This window comes from Malania oleifera, chromosome 11 (assembly GCF_029873635.1).
Source record: "Malania oleifera isolate guangnan ecotype guangnan chromosome 11, ASM2987363v1, whole genome shotgun sequence".
NCBI lineage: Eukaryota > Viridiplantae > Streptophyta > Magnoliopsida > Santalales > Ximeniaceae > Malania > Malania oleifera.
Genome location: NC_080427.1, coordinates 54,174,716 through 54,187,205, shown reverse-complemented (window position 1 = coordinate 54,187,205; position 12,490 = coordinate 54,174,716). Strand labels below are relative to the sequence as shown.

The 12,490-nt window shown below is 35.8% G+C and overlaps 1 protein-coding gene across 1 annotated transcript in view; it reads left to right on the top strand.

The window, feature by feature from the left end:
* The window catches only part of LOC131168460 (polyribonucleotide nucleotidyltransferase 2, mitochondrial), a 34,891-nt gene that overhangs the window by 6,965 nt on the left and 15,436 nt on the right, over positions 1–12,490 (top strand). The window contains exons 8-14 of the mRNA XM_058127897.1: positions 77–239; positions 1,328–1,453; positions 1,981–2,111; positions 2,411–2,630; positions 2,734–2,817; positions 3,213–3,292; positions 5,102–5,245. Of these exons, the coding sequence (XP_057983880.1) occupies positions 77–239; positions 1,328–1,453; positions 1,981–2,111; positions 2,411–2,630; positions 2,734–2,817; positions 3,213–3,292; positions 5,102–5,245 (948 nt within the window). The remainder of the gene's footprint in view (positions 1–76; positions 240–1,327; positions 1,454–1,980; positions 2,112–2,410; positions 2,631–2,733; positions 2,818–3,212; positions 3,293–5,101; positions 5,246–12,490) is intronic.

Sequence of the window (12,490 nt, the reverse complement as noted above, 5' to 3'; positions counted from 1 at the left end):
CTACTTTGCATAAAAGACACTGAAACATGCTTTATTTGGTTTATGGCTTTCTCATATGCTTTTATTTTGTATACAGGTTCTTTGTACTGTGACACTTGGGTCACCTGGAGATGCTCAACGCCTGGAGTCCCTTGTTGGTCCCTCAACCAAGCGATTCATGCTTCACTACAGTTTCCCACCATTTTCAATTAATGAAGTTGGCAAACGAGTTGGCTTGAATAGGCGGGAAGTTGGGCATGGTGAGTGAATGCACAACTTCGGCGGCAATGTTGTAAAGGCTTAATCGAGGCTCGCCTCAAGGCAAAACATGCCTAAAATGCTTCGAGGCTCAATCTAAAATACCAAATCCAAAAAGGCTAACACATTTTATGTTGAGGCTTACACATTTGTACAAAAAGGCATGCCTTTTGCACCTTCTAAGTTGAAGCTTATGCATTTTGGGTGTGTGATTTGGCTAGAAAATTTAAAGTGCGTGTTTATTTAAAAAAGAATGTCTTAATATGAGTTGATTTCTAAAAATCTTAAACCTCAGCCTTTCCAATTTAGTCGAAGGCTGTATCGTAGATTTCGAAAATAATTTGAGCTTTGTAATGTTGTAGATATCTCTTTTCATGATTTCCAAAATGAGTTCAAGTGTTAAAATTTTGGAATGGTCAACAAAGTTCGCAAATTATATATGAATTTATTTTGCAATATATTTGTGATTTTCTTAATTTTTCTTAATTTTTAAAATATATGTAATTTATTTGCATATTTTTATCTAAATTTTTTTTTTTCAAAAGGCTTACTCCCCAACGCCTTAAGGCTTACAGACGCCTTACACCTTTTCCTTCTAAAACATTGTTCGGTGGTGTTATGTTATGTCAACAATGTTGAACCAAATGATTCTGGGTCTTTTGATAACCTCAGTGAACACTTTATTGGCAGGAATATTATGTTTGACATGGCTGATGTCTGAAGGCTGAATTTTTTAGTGGCGCTAAATATTTTTAGTGCTGAATTCGCAGTTTTGTTAAGCAGCAACTAAAATTAGATTGAGTTTGATTCATCAAGTTCATATTTTTTAGGCCAAGTTTTGTTAATTTGCGGATCAAGTTTACTTGATTCTTTGTAAAATACTGGAGCATACAATTTTTCCTTCCGCCCCCCACTCTTCCGCTTGGCCACTTGTAGACTGCTCATGTGAGAAGTACTATCCATATTTTATTATTATATTTTAAAATGAAGTTTTATAAGAAGACTTCTATGTCTAGGATGCATAGATGGTTTACTAAGTTAATGTTGTCCAAAATACATTAATTTATGCTTGATCACTTTTTGTTGTTAGGCACTCTTGCAGAGAAAGCTCTGCTCGCAGTCCTGCCTCCAGAGGATGATTTATTGTATACTATACGTGTCAATTCAGAAGTCATGGCTTCTGATGGTTCAACATCAATGGCATCTGTCTGCGGAGGTATACTTTTCTATCTGATGCTCTGATAACTCTCACTAGGCATTGAACTGTGCTTTTTGACTGGATTCTTCATTCTGTCTTTATGAACTTCCAATTTGCGTTGCATTTCATTTCTGTTATATGCTTAGAAAACTTGGGTCTTAAATTATGTAATTTCTTAGTTTTTTTCTTGCTGGTGGTTGAATTGTTTATATTAAGCAATCATGCATGTAGAGATTTTTCCAGTGCTACTGGTTTATTTAAATATTTTTTGGTAAGTTTTTCATTTAACTGTTTTTCTTTGGCATTCATTTGTGTAGAGAATTATTAGAAGAATACTGATTGCTGTTAAACTTTTCTTGGTGGAGTTGGATTCATGTCATGCATACGGATGGCTGTTCATTACTTTTATTCCACTTGTCCTAACTTTCATTGCAATTATGATTGAAAGTGTTTTTTTTTTTTTGGCCTCCGGTTATGTGTAAAGTATTTGTCTTCACTCTTCAGTAAGATACATTTTTTTTTTAAAAATATTTTATGTTTTGCAGCTAGTATGGCTTTGATGGATGCTGGCATTCCACTACGAGAACATGTGGCAGGTGTTTCAGTGGGTCTTGTTAGTGAAGTTGACCCATCAACTGGCACAATTAAGGATTTTCGCATACTGACTGATATTTTGGTAAGTTTCTTCTACTCAGCCTGTTTGTTTTGTTTTTGTGTCTTTTTTTTTTTTTAATATTTATGTGTTGAGTATTAGAAACTGTAACCTTTTCTTTTATATTCGTTTTTTATTTTTATTTCTTAATTTTTGTTTCACTTATTGCATTTGAATATTAATTTCGGAAAAGCTTGCTATTAATAGAGGCATAGTTTTTAGTTTTCTACTTTTTGCACCTGTAGCTTTCTAGTTAGCTTATATTTTTTAATATTTTATTTACAGCTAAGCTTCTACTCAATAGTTGAACATTGAATTTTCAGGGCTTGGAAGATCATCTGGGGGACATGGACTTCAAGATTGCTGGCACACGAAATGGAGTAACTGCAATTCAGTTAGATATAAAACCTGCCGGAATTCCTTTAGATATTATTTGTGAGTGTTTAGAGCCTGCTCTTAAGGGTCGTCTTCAAATCCTTGATTGCATGGAGCAAGAGATCAATGCACCGCGTACTCAAGATGACAGAAATTCCCCTCGATTAGGTTGAATGCTCTGCTTTTGATTTTCTATTTGACTTACGGACTTACATCTTTCAATGTGATGTTATTCCTTTGTCTGTTCATTGAGAATATCTATGTGCTGCAGCCACCTTGAAATTCAGCAATGATGCTCTTCGTCGTTTGATTGGGCCTATGGGTGCTCTGAAGAGAAAAATTGAAGAAGGAACAGGTTTTATTTGAATTTGAAGATAATTTAGTATTATCTGATATTCTCCCTTTTTCCTATAAAGATTTAGACATTTGGAAGATGTCCCACTGGCATAGGCCTGCTGTAGTTCCTTTTAAATTTATTGAACGTTCATAATTCCTTTTGAATTATGGATTGATAAACTTAGCCACATGAATGTTCTTGACTGCATTATCTTTGAGTTTGTTGTATTCATTTGCATGTATTTGTATAGTGTGTGCTGTTCTAATTGGTTTACTCAATTTGGCACACTTCTTGTAAGAAGCTTTTTTGCACAGAAAATTTCAGAAAACTGAATTGATAAGGAGCTTTCTTTAAACCATAGTATGCATGATTTCTTTTCTTTTTATTCATGTTGATAATTTACTGTAATGTAGGTGCACGGATATCTGTGAGTGATGGCACACTTACCATTGTTGCTAAGAATCAATCTGTAATGGAAAGAGTGCAAGAAAAGGTATTTGTTTGATTTTGTTGAGCTATTATATTCACCATTTGCCATTTGAATGGAGTAATGTTTCATTTTTGAAGTGGTTATATGTTATGTGATGTCAGTGGCATGTGACATGCTTTATATGTGCTTTTTGGAGAAGTGAAATTATGTCTCAGAAGCATCTTTCATGAAACATCCTATCCATTCCCAACCTTCCCCCTGGGGTGTGGGGGGGGGGGGGGGGACCCAAAAAGATTAAAAAAAAAAAAAAAAAGAAAAGAAAAAGGAAAAAAAACCACTAAACACATGCTACTCTCCAACATGAACACCTTAAAAAACTGAGGCAGCTCTGTGAGAAGGACAAGCCCTGCTCTTGCACAAATCTACCCTTAAAAAAAAAGAAGATACAATTATGCTTTGAAGCTTTCTCATGGTTATCAGACTGTTCTATATATTATGGGAAAAATACTTGAAGTTTAATTTCGTGTCCAAGTAATTCGCAGGTGACAATACATTGCATTTTAACCCTGTAGAATGCTAAGGAGACAAATTCTCACCATGGAACAAACTGCAGGACCTTTACTCTCTGTAGTTTTTCAATGTTTTAATGCTTATTTTAGTTCAGTGTTTTTGGCAAATTCCATTATTAAGCTTTATCCTTTAATATGCATCAAAGCAATGGACAACTTCTTTTCTTCTTCGGAAAGCATCTGCTTCATCCGCCAGTCGTGGAATGCATCTGATGAGGTGTCGTTAATCAATCTAATATTGGGTCTAATACTTCCAAATCATTATTTCATGAATCAAACCTGCTGTAAAGAATTATTTTGAATTTAATCCTTAATTTTGAGGCAAGACGTTTATAAAATCACATAGAAAGGTAAATTGCTGTAGTTTCTACGAAATTGACTCTGTTGTAGTTTCTGTACATTAAATAGATTGCTCATTTTTCAAGATTTACTCACAAAGGAAGCATTTATAGTGATTTACTCATGAAGGAAGCAGTTTGTAGCTTTTCCCTCTGCGGAGATGAAATGCCATTCTGTTATGCTATAGTGATGTCCAACCTGGTTAAACAAATTGCTGGGTTCTGCTGAAAATTTTTTGACCAGGAAATTATGGTTCTTCTTGAGAAGGATTGAGGATCAACCGAATAATGTATATGGTAAGGACAGTGATTTTTTGGAAATTCAACTTCTTGTGAACCTAATTAAGCAAAAAGATGCAGGCATATTGAGCTGTGTTTTTCTGGCTGGGATGTGAACTGGTATTGCTTGAATTTTAATGCAGTTTGATGGTGAATTGATACTTTTGTTTCTATGTGCCTTTAATTTATTTTGATTGTGATCTATTAATTGTTCTAAGACAACACCAGTTTCAAATAAATATCATCACCAATGCCTAATATAAGCCATGGGAACCCTCCTCCCTGCTTTTTTGTTGTGAAAAAGCTTTTCTCCTGCTATTAAAATGGTAAACCCCTGCCTGGGGGAAAAAAACAAAATACTGTTCATTGAGACTACTTTGGAAGCACATTTTCATTCTATTCTTATTCTTATGGAAATATGTTTGTACTAGTTCCTTTGTTTTATTCAAACTGAATGTTCCAAAATTTGTAGGAAAAAACCTTTACTTTTTTCCCTTGAAATATTGTCCTAGTTGAAGTCAGTGCTTCGTTGTTTATATTGCGGATGCTGGCATGGACATAAGATATTCTTATCTCATCCTATTGTTACACCTTACTTTGATGTTTTGGTTGAATTAGTGCGTGGAGCCAAACTATTTATTTGTGGCAGTTAGTAAAGTTGAACTCAATTTTTGGGTGTGGCTTAGGTTGATTTTATAATTGGCCGTGAGATTGAAATTGGAGGAATCTACAAGGGTGTTGTCACTTCAGTGAAAGAATATGGGGCCTTTGTGGAGTTTAATGGTGGGCAACAAGGTCTTCTACACGTATCTGAGTTATCCCATGATTTGGTATGTTATGAGACATTTTGTAAGTGCTGTTTTTTAGTTACTTCAATATTTTTTCCTTTGTGTTTTATTTTTGAACAACTTATGTATTTTCAGTTGGTTTTCTTGGTTAAAAAAAATTTATTATTGATATTTCAGCCTGTGTTTTTTGCTCAAAACTTTTGCTATATGTCATTGTATGCTGAATCTGGAGATCTAGTTTGTCTTGTCCTTTTTTTTCAGCAGTGATTTGGAACTTCTGTTCCACCCTACTGATTGTAAGCTACTAAATGTGCATAATTCTATGAATAAGGCATCATTTTGTTTGCAATATTGTTTTAGATATTTGTAGATTGCTGTTGAACAAGTTTTAAAGATTTGGAAACATACATGACACATTTCAAATGTGTTCTCAAAATGATCTCTAGTGCATAAATAAACATCTACTTGTTAGCCTCTCTTGGCTTAAAATAATGTGTTGTTGGAAAGCGAGTGAAGAAATTTGTTGGTGGGCGAAAATTATGCAAGTGCTCTACAATTTTGAAAATAAAAATGAATGATGCTTTATGATATAGTTATGAACTCATGATATGGTTCAAAAGAACTGGGAGGATGTCTTTAGAACTGTTGAGATTTTGATTAATACAAATTAAATACATTCTAATGACAATGATACCCTTACTAACACTCACTAATTAACATACTAACACACCTAATAATGATACTAAAAGACATAAATAACCTATAACACTCCCCCTCAAGCTGGAGCGTAAATGTCATATGCTCCTAGCTTGTTACAAATAAATTCAACACAAACACCCCCCAAAGTTTTGGTAAACAAATCAACAAGCTGCATTTCAGATTTCACATAGGCGGTAGTAATGAGCTTCTACACTAGTGTCTCCCGAACAAAGTGGCAATCAACTTCAATGTGCTTTGTCTGCTTATGAAAGATTGGGTTGGAGGAAATATGAAAAGCAGCTTGATTATTATACATCAACTTCATAGGCTAAGAATGTGAAAGACCCAATTCTTCCAACATGTTTTTTAACCAGAGAAGTTCACAAGTAGTGTGTGTAACGCCCCAAACCCGAAAACCCGGTCCGGCGCGTTAAACCTGAATAAACCGTGCCTTGTAGTGCCCCTAACCCGCCTTGTGGGACCCGGGTGCCACGTTATTCACTTCCTGCACTTGATATTCTATTAATAAATACGTAGCGAAAAACATAACTACAATCCTCAATCAACGTAATATCAGAGTTTTCTACATCTAACTACATTCAAAACAAACCATACATCCACCTGTATCCACTTATGCAAATATCTCCAAAAACATAATCTACAACTTCCAGTATTCACAACCGTTGACTTAAAACATAAAGACGTAAAACATAAATCATCATTACATCCCAAAAACAAATCAGGGCTATACCCCCTTTTACAGTTCCCAAAAAGAACTTACAAAAACCTTGAGCTCCCCAAGCTCATACTCAATGATGATGAGGTCCTGAAAAGATAACATTTGTATTCGGGTGAGACACATCTCAGTAGGGGAAAAAACCATACATTAAAGCAATGCGTGGCAACATGAGATTTATAAATAATATATTAATATCATTGCAAAATATTAACATAAATTCTGAAAACATTTCCCGAACCTGATTATACACATGTAAGGTATTTTTCCCACGAGACTATCCAAGGATAGGGGTGATTACTCGCCCATACAAGTAACACCCATCTGTTTTGATACTTTAAGCAACCCAAATGTCACTACTAAAGCATACTAGGGCACTCACCTTACTCAGTAAGCTTTCAAGTGATAGATTAATCTCGTACTCACACAGTTCATACAAAATTTTATCAACGATGGCCCCTGAGAATAGGGAAATTTACCCGCCCATACAAATAGTTTCCCTCCGCCCTAGTACGTTATGTAGCCTACCGCTACATCTGATACTTATTAGCGCATTCGTCTTTCTCAACAAACCCTCAGGCGAAGAGTTTGTCTCGTCCAAACGTAACATGTTCTACTAACATAAATACTGATAATATTATAATACATTATTCTGTCTGTCATTTCTGTAATTCATAACTGTTCATGTTCTCAGCTTTAACATTTCATAACATTTCACTTTATATAACCTTTCACATTTTACATCGTTCACATTTCATATTTCATATACATTCATGCATGTTTTCATTCATTGCATGCTCATTGTCTTTTATTTTCATATTCATAACTTGTTCATTTTTATCCCCTGCTCATGGCCTAAGCCAAGTCATTACATTACTTTCCTTTTTCCTCATGGCCTTAGCCAAGACATTCATTACATTGCCCAACATCTTTAAGCTGTTTTCAACATGGTTGCATTAATAAACACATGCAGCATAATCCATATTATATTTCATTGTCATTGCTTTTCTTGTTTAACCCACATCTCATACATATACATAATTTTACATGGCAAAACCATTTCATTTATGCCACAAATTTAATAACAATAAACATATGCTTTGGTAAAATAAGCCAACCCATGTTTAATGTTTGTATGCTAAAAAAAAAAATCATAAATTCCTTACATTTAAATCCTGAAACATTCTTTACTTTCATCAATGCATTTTCACAAATACGTAGCTGACTTAGCAGTCCTAGGTTCAGAAACCACACTTTTAAATGGTTGGGCATTTAAAACCCATTTGGAAACATATACGTATACATACATAAAACCCATCATTTTATCTGTTTCATTTTGTAAAAAACTGTTTTAATGTAATTCCCCCTTACCTGACTCTTGAACTACGCCGGCAGGAACCCCGAACCGATATTTGCGGCACTTACACGGACCTTGATACAGAACCCCGAACTCATCAACTCAAAACCTCAAATAATACTTATATAATACTTCCTAAACTCCAAATACCTTAATTTAACATCAAATCCTTAAATTATTTCACTTACCTTGATTTTGGGATGTTTCCCCAAAACCTTAAATTCTCGATCTGCTCCGGCTACTTTGCAGATAACGATCCCACAAACCTCGTGGTGGTTTCGAATTGTCAAACTGAGCTTTATTGGAGCGAGAATCGATGAAAATAGGAAGGGAGAGCCGTGGGTTTCTCAGAGAAGAGGAAGAGAAGAATTGTTTTATTTTAAAAACCCCGCACAATCTTTCTCATAATTCATTTTGCGTAGAAAACTGTCGCTGGTTTTTTGAGACCTCTAGAAAACCGTCGCCGGTTTTCTTTTTAGTCAGCCCCCTTTTTACCATTTACCCTTTAACCGTTCCGCGGTTATTTCACAAAACCGTTGCCGATTTTATCTCCCTTGGAGAAAAACGTCACCGGTTTTCTCTCCTACCAACCCATAAGCTTCTTTTTCATATTTATTCTTATTATTATTATATTTTTCCTAATTATTTTAATAAATTTCAAATTTCCGGGTCATTATAGTGTGAGCCATAGCTCTATATTTTGATTCAGCACTTGATCTAGCCACCATTGTTTGTTTCTTACACTTCCAAGAAACCAAATTTCCACTTACCAAGATACAATACCCAGTTGTGGATCTCTGATTGGAAGGTGACCCTGCCCAATCTACATCTATATCCATGGATATAGGTGTGGCTCTGATCACGATATAAATGACCTCTCCTAGGTGCATCTTTGAGATATCTCTAGATGCGAATTCCTGTGTCCCAATGACTTGTCCTCTGAAAATTTAGAAATTGACTCATAACACTTGCTGATAAAGTAGTAGCCAAGGTGATGAACTAATGTATTGATGTAAGTTTGGCAACCGGAGAAAAAGTATCAGAATAATCCAGGCGATACGCCTGAATACATCCCTTAGCAACAAGATGGGCCTTTAGACAAGCCACAAAACCATCAGTGTTGACTTTCACAATGTAAACCTAGCGACAACCAACCATAGACTTGTTAGGAGGAAGAGGTATTAAGTCCCAAGTGCCATTGTCATGTATTCATCTCTTCAACCATAGGATTCCTATACTCAAGAGTGGGATAAGGCTTCCGAAACGGATTTAGGAAGGGTATTAGATGATAGAGCAGTAATAAAACAGTAATAGGAGGGTGATAAGAAGTCATAACAAACATATTTGGAGATGGGATGTTGAGTACATGTGCGTTTACCTTTTCAAACAGCAATGGGAGGATCAACATCATGGTAAATATGATCATTAGACGAAGAAACCAAAAGCATGGTAGTAGAAGCTAGAGAGCGTGGTAGTAGAAGCTAGAGAGGACTCTCTTCTTTGGAGCCGCTGTTCTGAATACACTCGCAAATTAGGATGATCAAGACGATGAGAAGGACTCGAACTACGTGGAGAATCAGATGGTTGGTTGGGCAAGGACAACAAAGTAAAATCAGGAAGATTAGGCAGAGGAAGAGACTCATTGAGCTCAAAAGCACTTAGGGACTAGGTGTAGTAAGGTGTAGACTCAAAGAAGGTAACATCGGTAGAAAGAAAGAAGTGATGTAGCATAAGACTATAACAATGATATCCCTTTTGAGTATATGAGTAGCCCAGGAAGACACATTTTATAGCACAAGGATCCAACTCATCCACCCCAGGAGTTAGTTGATGAACAAAGGACACACCCAAATATACGAGGGAGAGAATAAAGGTGAATTAGGAAAGAGAATGGAGTAGGGAATTTTACCACTAAGAATAGAGGATGGCATCTTATTGATTAGATAGCTAGTAGTAAGTACAACGTCACTCCAAAACACTTTAGGTACATGCATTTGATTAAAGTAAGGCACTAGTGATTTCAAGGATGTCTATTTTTCCTCTCTACAACCCCATTTTTTTGAGGAGTGTGGGTACAGGATGATTGATGGATAATACCAAATTGAGTCATATAAATAGTGAATTGTGCACTGAAATACTCTTTAGCATTATCACTTCAAAGTATTCAAACTAACAAATTAAATTGAGTTGTTATTTCATAACAAAAGGACACAAAATACATGAAATAACTCAGAACAATTCTTTTGTTATATATAGCTAATTCATTCTTGAATAATCATTCATAAAGGTTGCAAAGTACAGGAAATCCAACTTAGAAATAACTCTAGTAGGACCCAAACATCAGAATGAACTAACATAAAAAGGCTTGCAGCCTGTTTATTAACTCAGGAAGTGAAAGGGACATGATGATTTCCCAACTGACAAGACTCAAAATCAAGACTAGACACAGAACTCAAATCATGAGCAAGATGTTTTAACTTTTCCAGTGAAGGATGACCAAGACGACAATGAATTTGGAGAGGTGTGGCAGCATTAGTGCAGGCGGTATAAGGAGATTGCGGCTCAAAGTGATAAAGCACCAGCTTCACACACTCCGCCAATTGTCTTCCTTGTCTTCAAATCCTGAATAACCATAGAATCAGGGAAGAATATCATTGAATAATTTATGGATTTAGTAATCTTGCTAACGAACATAAGATTGAAAGGAAATTTTGGAATATACAAAACCGAAGGAAGAGACTGAAGAAGTGGGATTTACAGTCCCAATTCCCTTGACTGCAGTGGTGGATCCATCGGCAAGAGTAACACAAGGTAAAGTTGCAGGATATTGAAGAATGGAGAAGAAGCTAGGTATACTTGTGATATGATCAGTGGTAGCGGAGTCTATGACCCAAGGACTAGGACGAGAAGTACTAGATGACAGGCATATTGTGGGATTACCTATTTGGGCAAGAGATGCAATGGGAAGAGAAGCTTGTTGTGATGCTTGATACTGCTGGAACTTGGAATACTCTTCCTTTGACATGGATATGGTATGTTGCCCCGCTCTCGGCCCCAAAGGTGTGGAAGCGATGTGGGAAACATATTTTTAGGATTATAGACTCCATTCCAACACTCACAAACTTAAAGCCACACCAATGTCAAACATGAAGAACAATCAAAACTAATTGGGACAATCACAAACTATGTGAAGCACTGATACAACCATGGACGAGGTGAACAGATTTACCTACTAATATAGCGCTTCCAGGATTCATAGACTCCACTCCATTCCAACGCTCACTCCTTTTATTGTGATTGTTACTTGTTTTTGTCTTTAGGAGGATGTCTTGTTCTCTATTCTTTGTAGTTCTCTTTCTTTTCTATTAGTGATTGTTTTTGTCTTTAGGAGGATGTCTTGTTCTCTATTCTTTGTAGTTCTCTCTCTTTTCTATTAGTGATATTGCTTCTATATAAAAAAATATTTGTAAAGAAGAAAACCAATTATTGACGTTCAAGCAGATGTTTATAAGGTAATTAGCAACTGGAAAATTGAAGAAATATTTTGTGGAAATTTTTGTACAACAATTAATTTGGAAATTTAGGTTCATTTTATTTGCCGAATGTAATCCTTGGAATAGAACTATCATATTATAAGAATTTGATAGCTTACAAAAGAAGATGTGTTGTAATCATAAAGCAAATGACAATGCAAAAACGTTAACTATTCTCAAGTTTCACCATGGGTGGATGGACTACCTCATGTCTTTACATGAATGATTTTTTTAAAATTAAGTCCTATACAAATTTTATTGCATTCCCATGTTATTCCATTCTTTTCCTAGGAATAGGCATTCAATGTGAACTAAGCGTAACTGTAATGTTGTAGGGAAAAACCAATATGGTTGCGACTGGCCAAAAGGAATGGGGCTTTATGAGTGAGTTAAAAGAAGGTTTAATGCACAAAATAGTGCCGGAGGCAATAAAGAAAGACTAGGAGAAAAGTGTGATTCTGCATTAAACAGACAATCTGCAGGCACAAAATACCGTCAACAAAATCTAACAATGAATCAGAACTTTTAAAAGAAGAACCCTTCAACTGGAAAATTAAAACACTTCCACTTCTTTTTCATTTTTTCCAGAGTTCTTTTTACTCCTTTAAGGGACCTCGCATTCCTTTCTTTCCATGTAATCCAAAATGCTGGTTGAGGAGTTGCATCCCACAACTCTTTCAACCTTTCCTTCAGAAGATACCCCTCCAAGCATGCAGTGCAACCCCACCATATCAGCTACCACCCATTTAATGCCAGGAGAAGCATAAACCTAGTCCTGTAGTGCTGCTTTTTCTTGAGTGCAATGTAAGATAGTGTAACTGACCGCTTCACCCAACTCTTTACTCAAGCAACTCCTGTTTTACTGTATGGTCCCTTTTCATCAAGTTGTAAGGAGATAGAATTCTTTGTGGCTTCTCAAGTAACAGGCCTCTTTGCAAGGAACCTGGTTTTCCGTACAGATT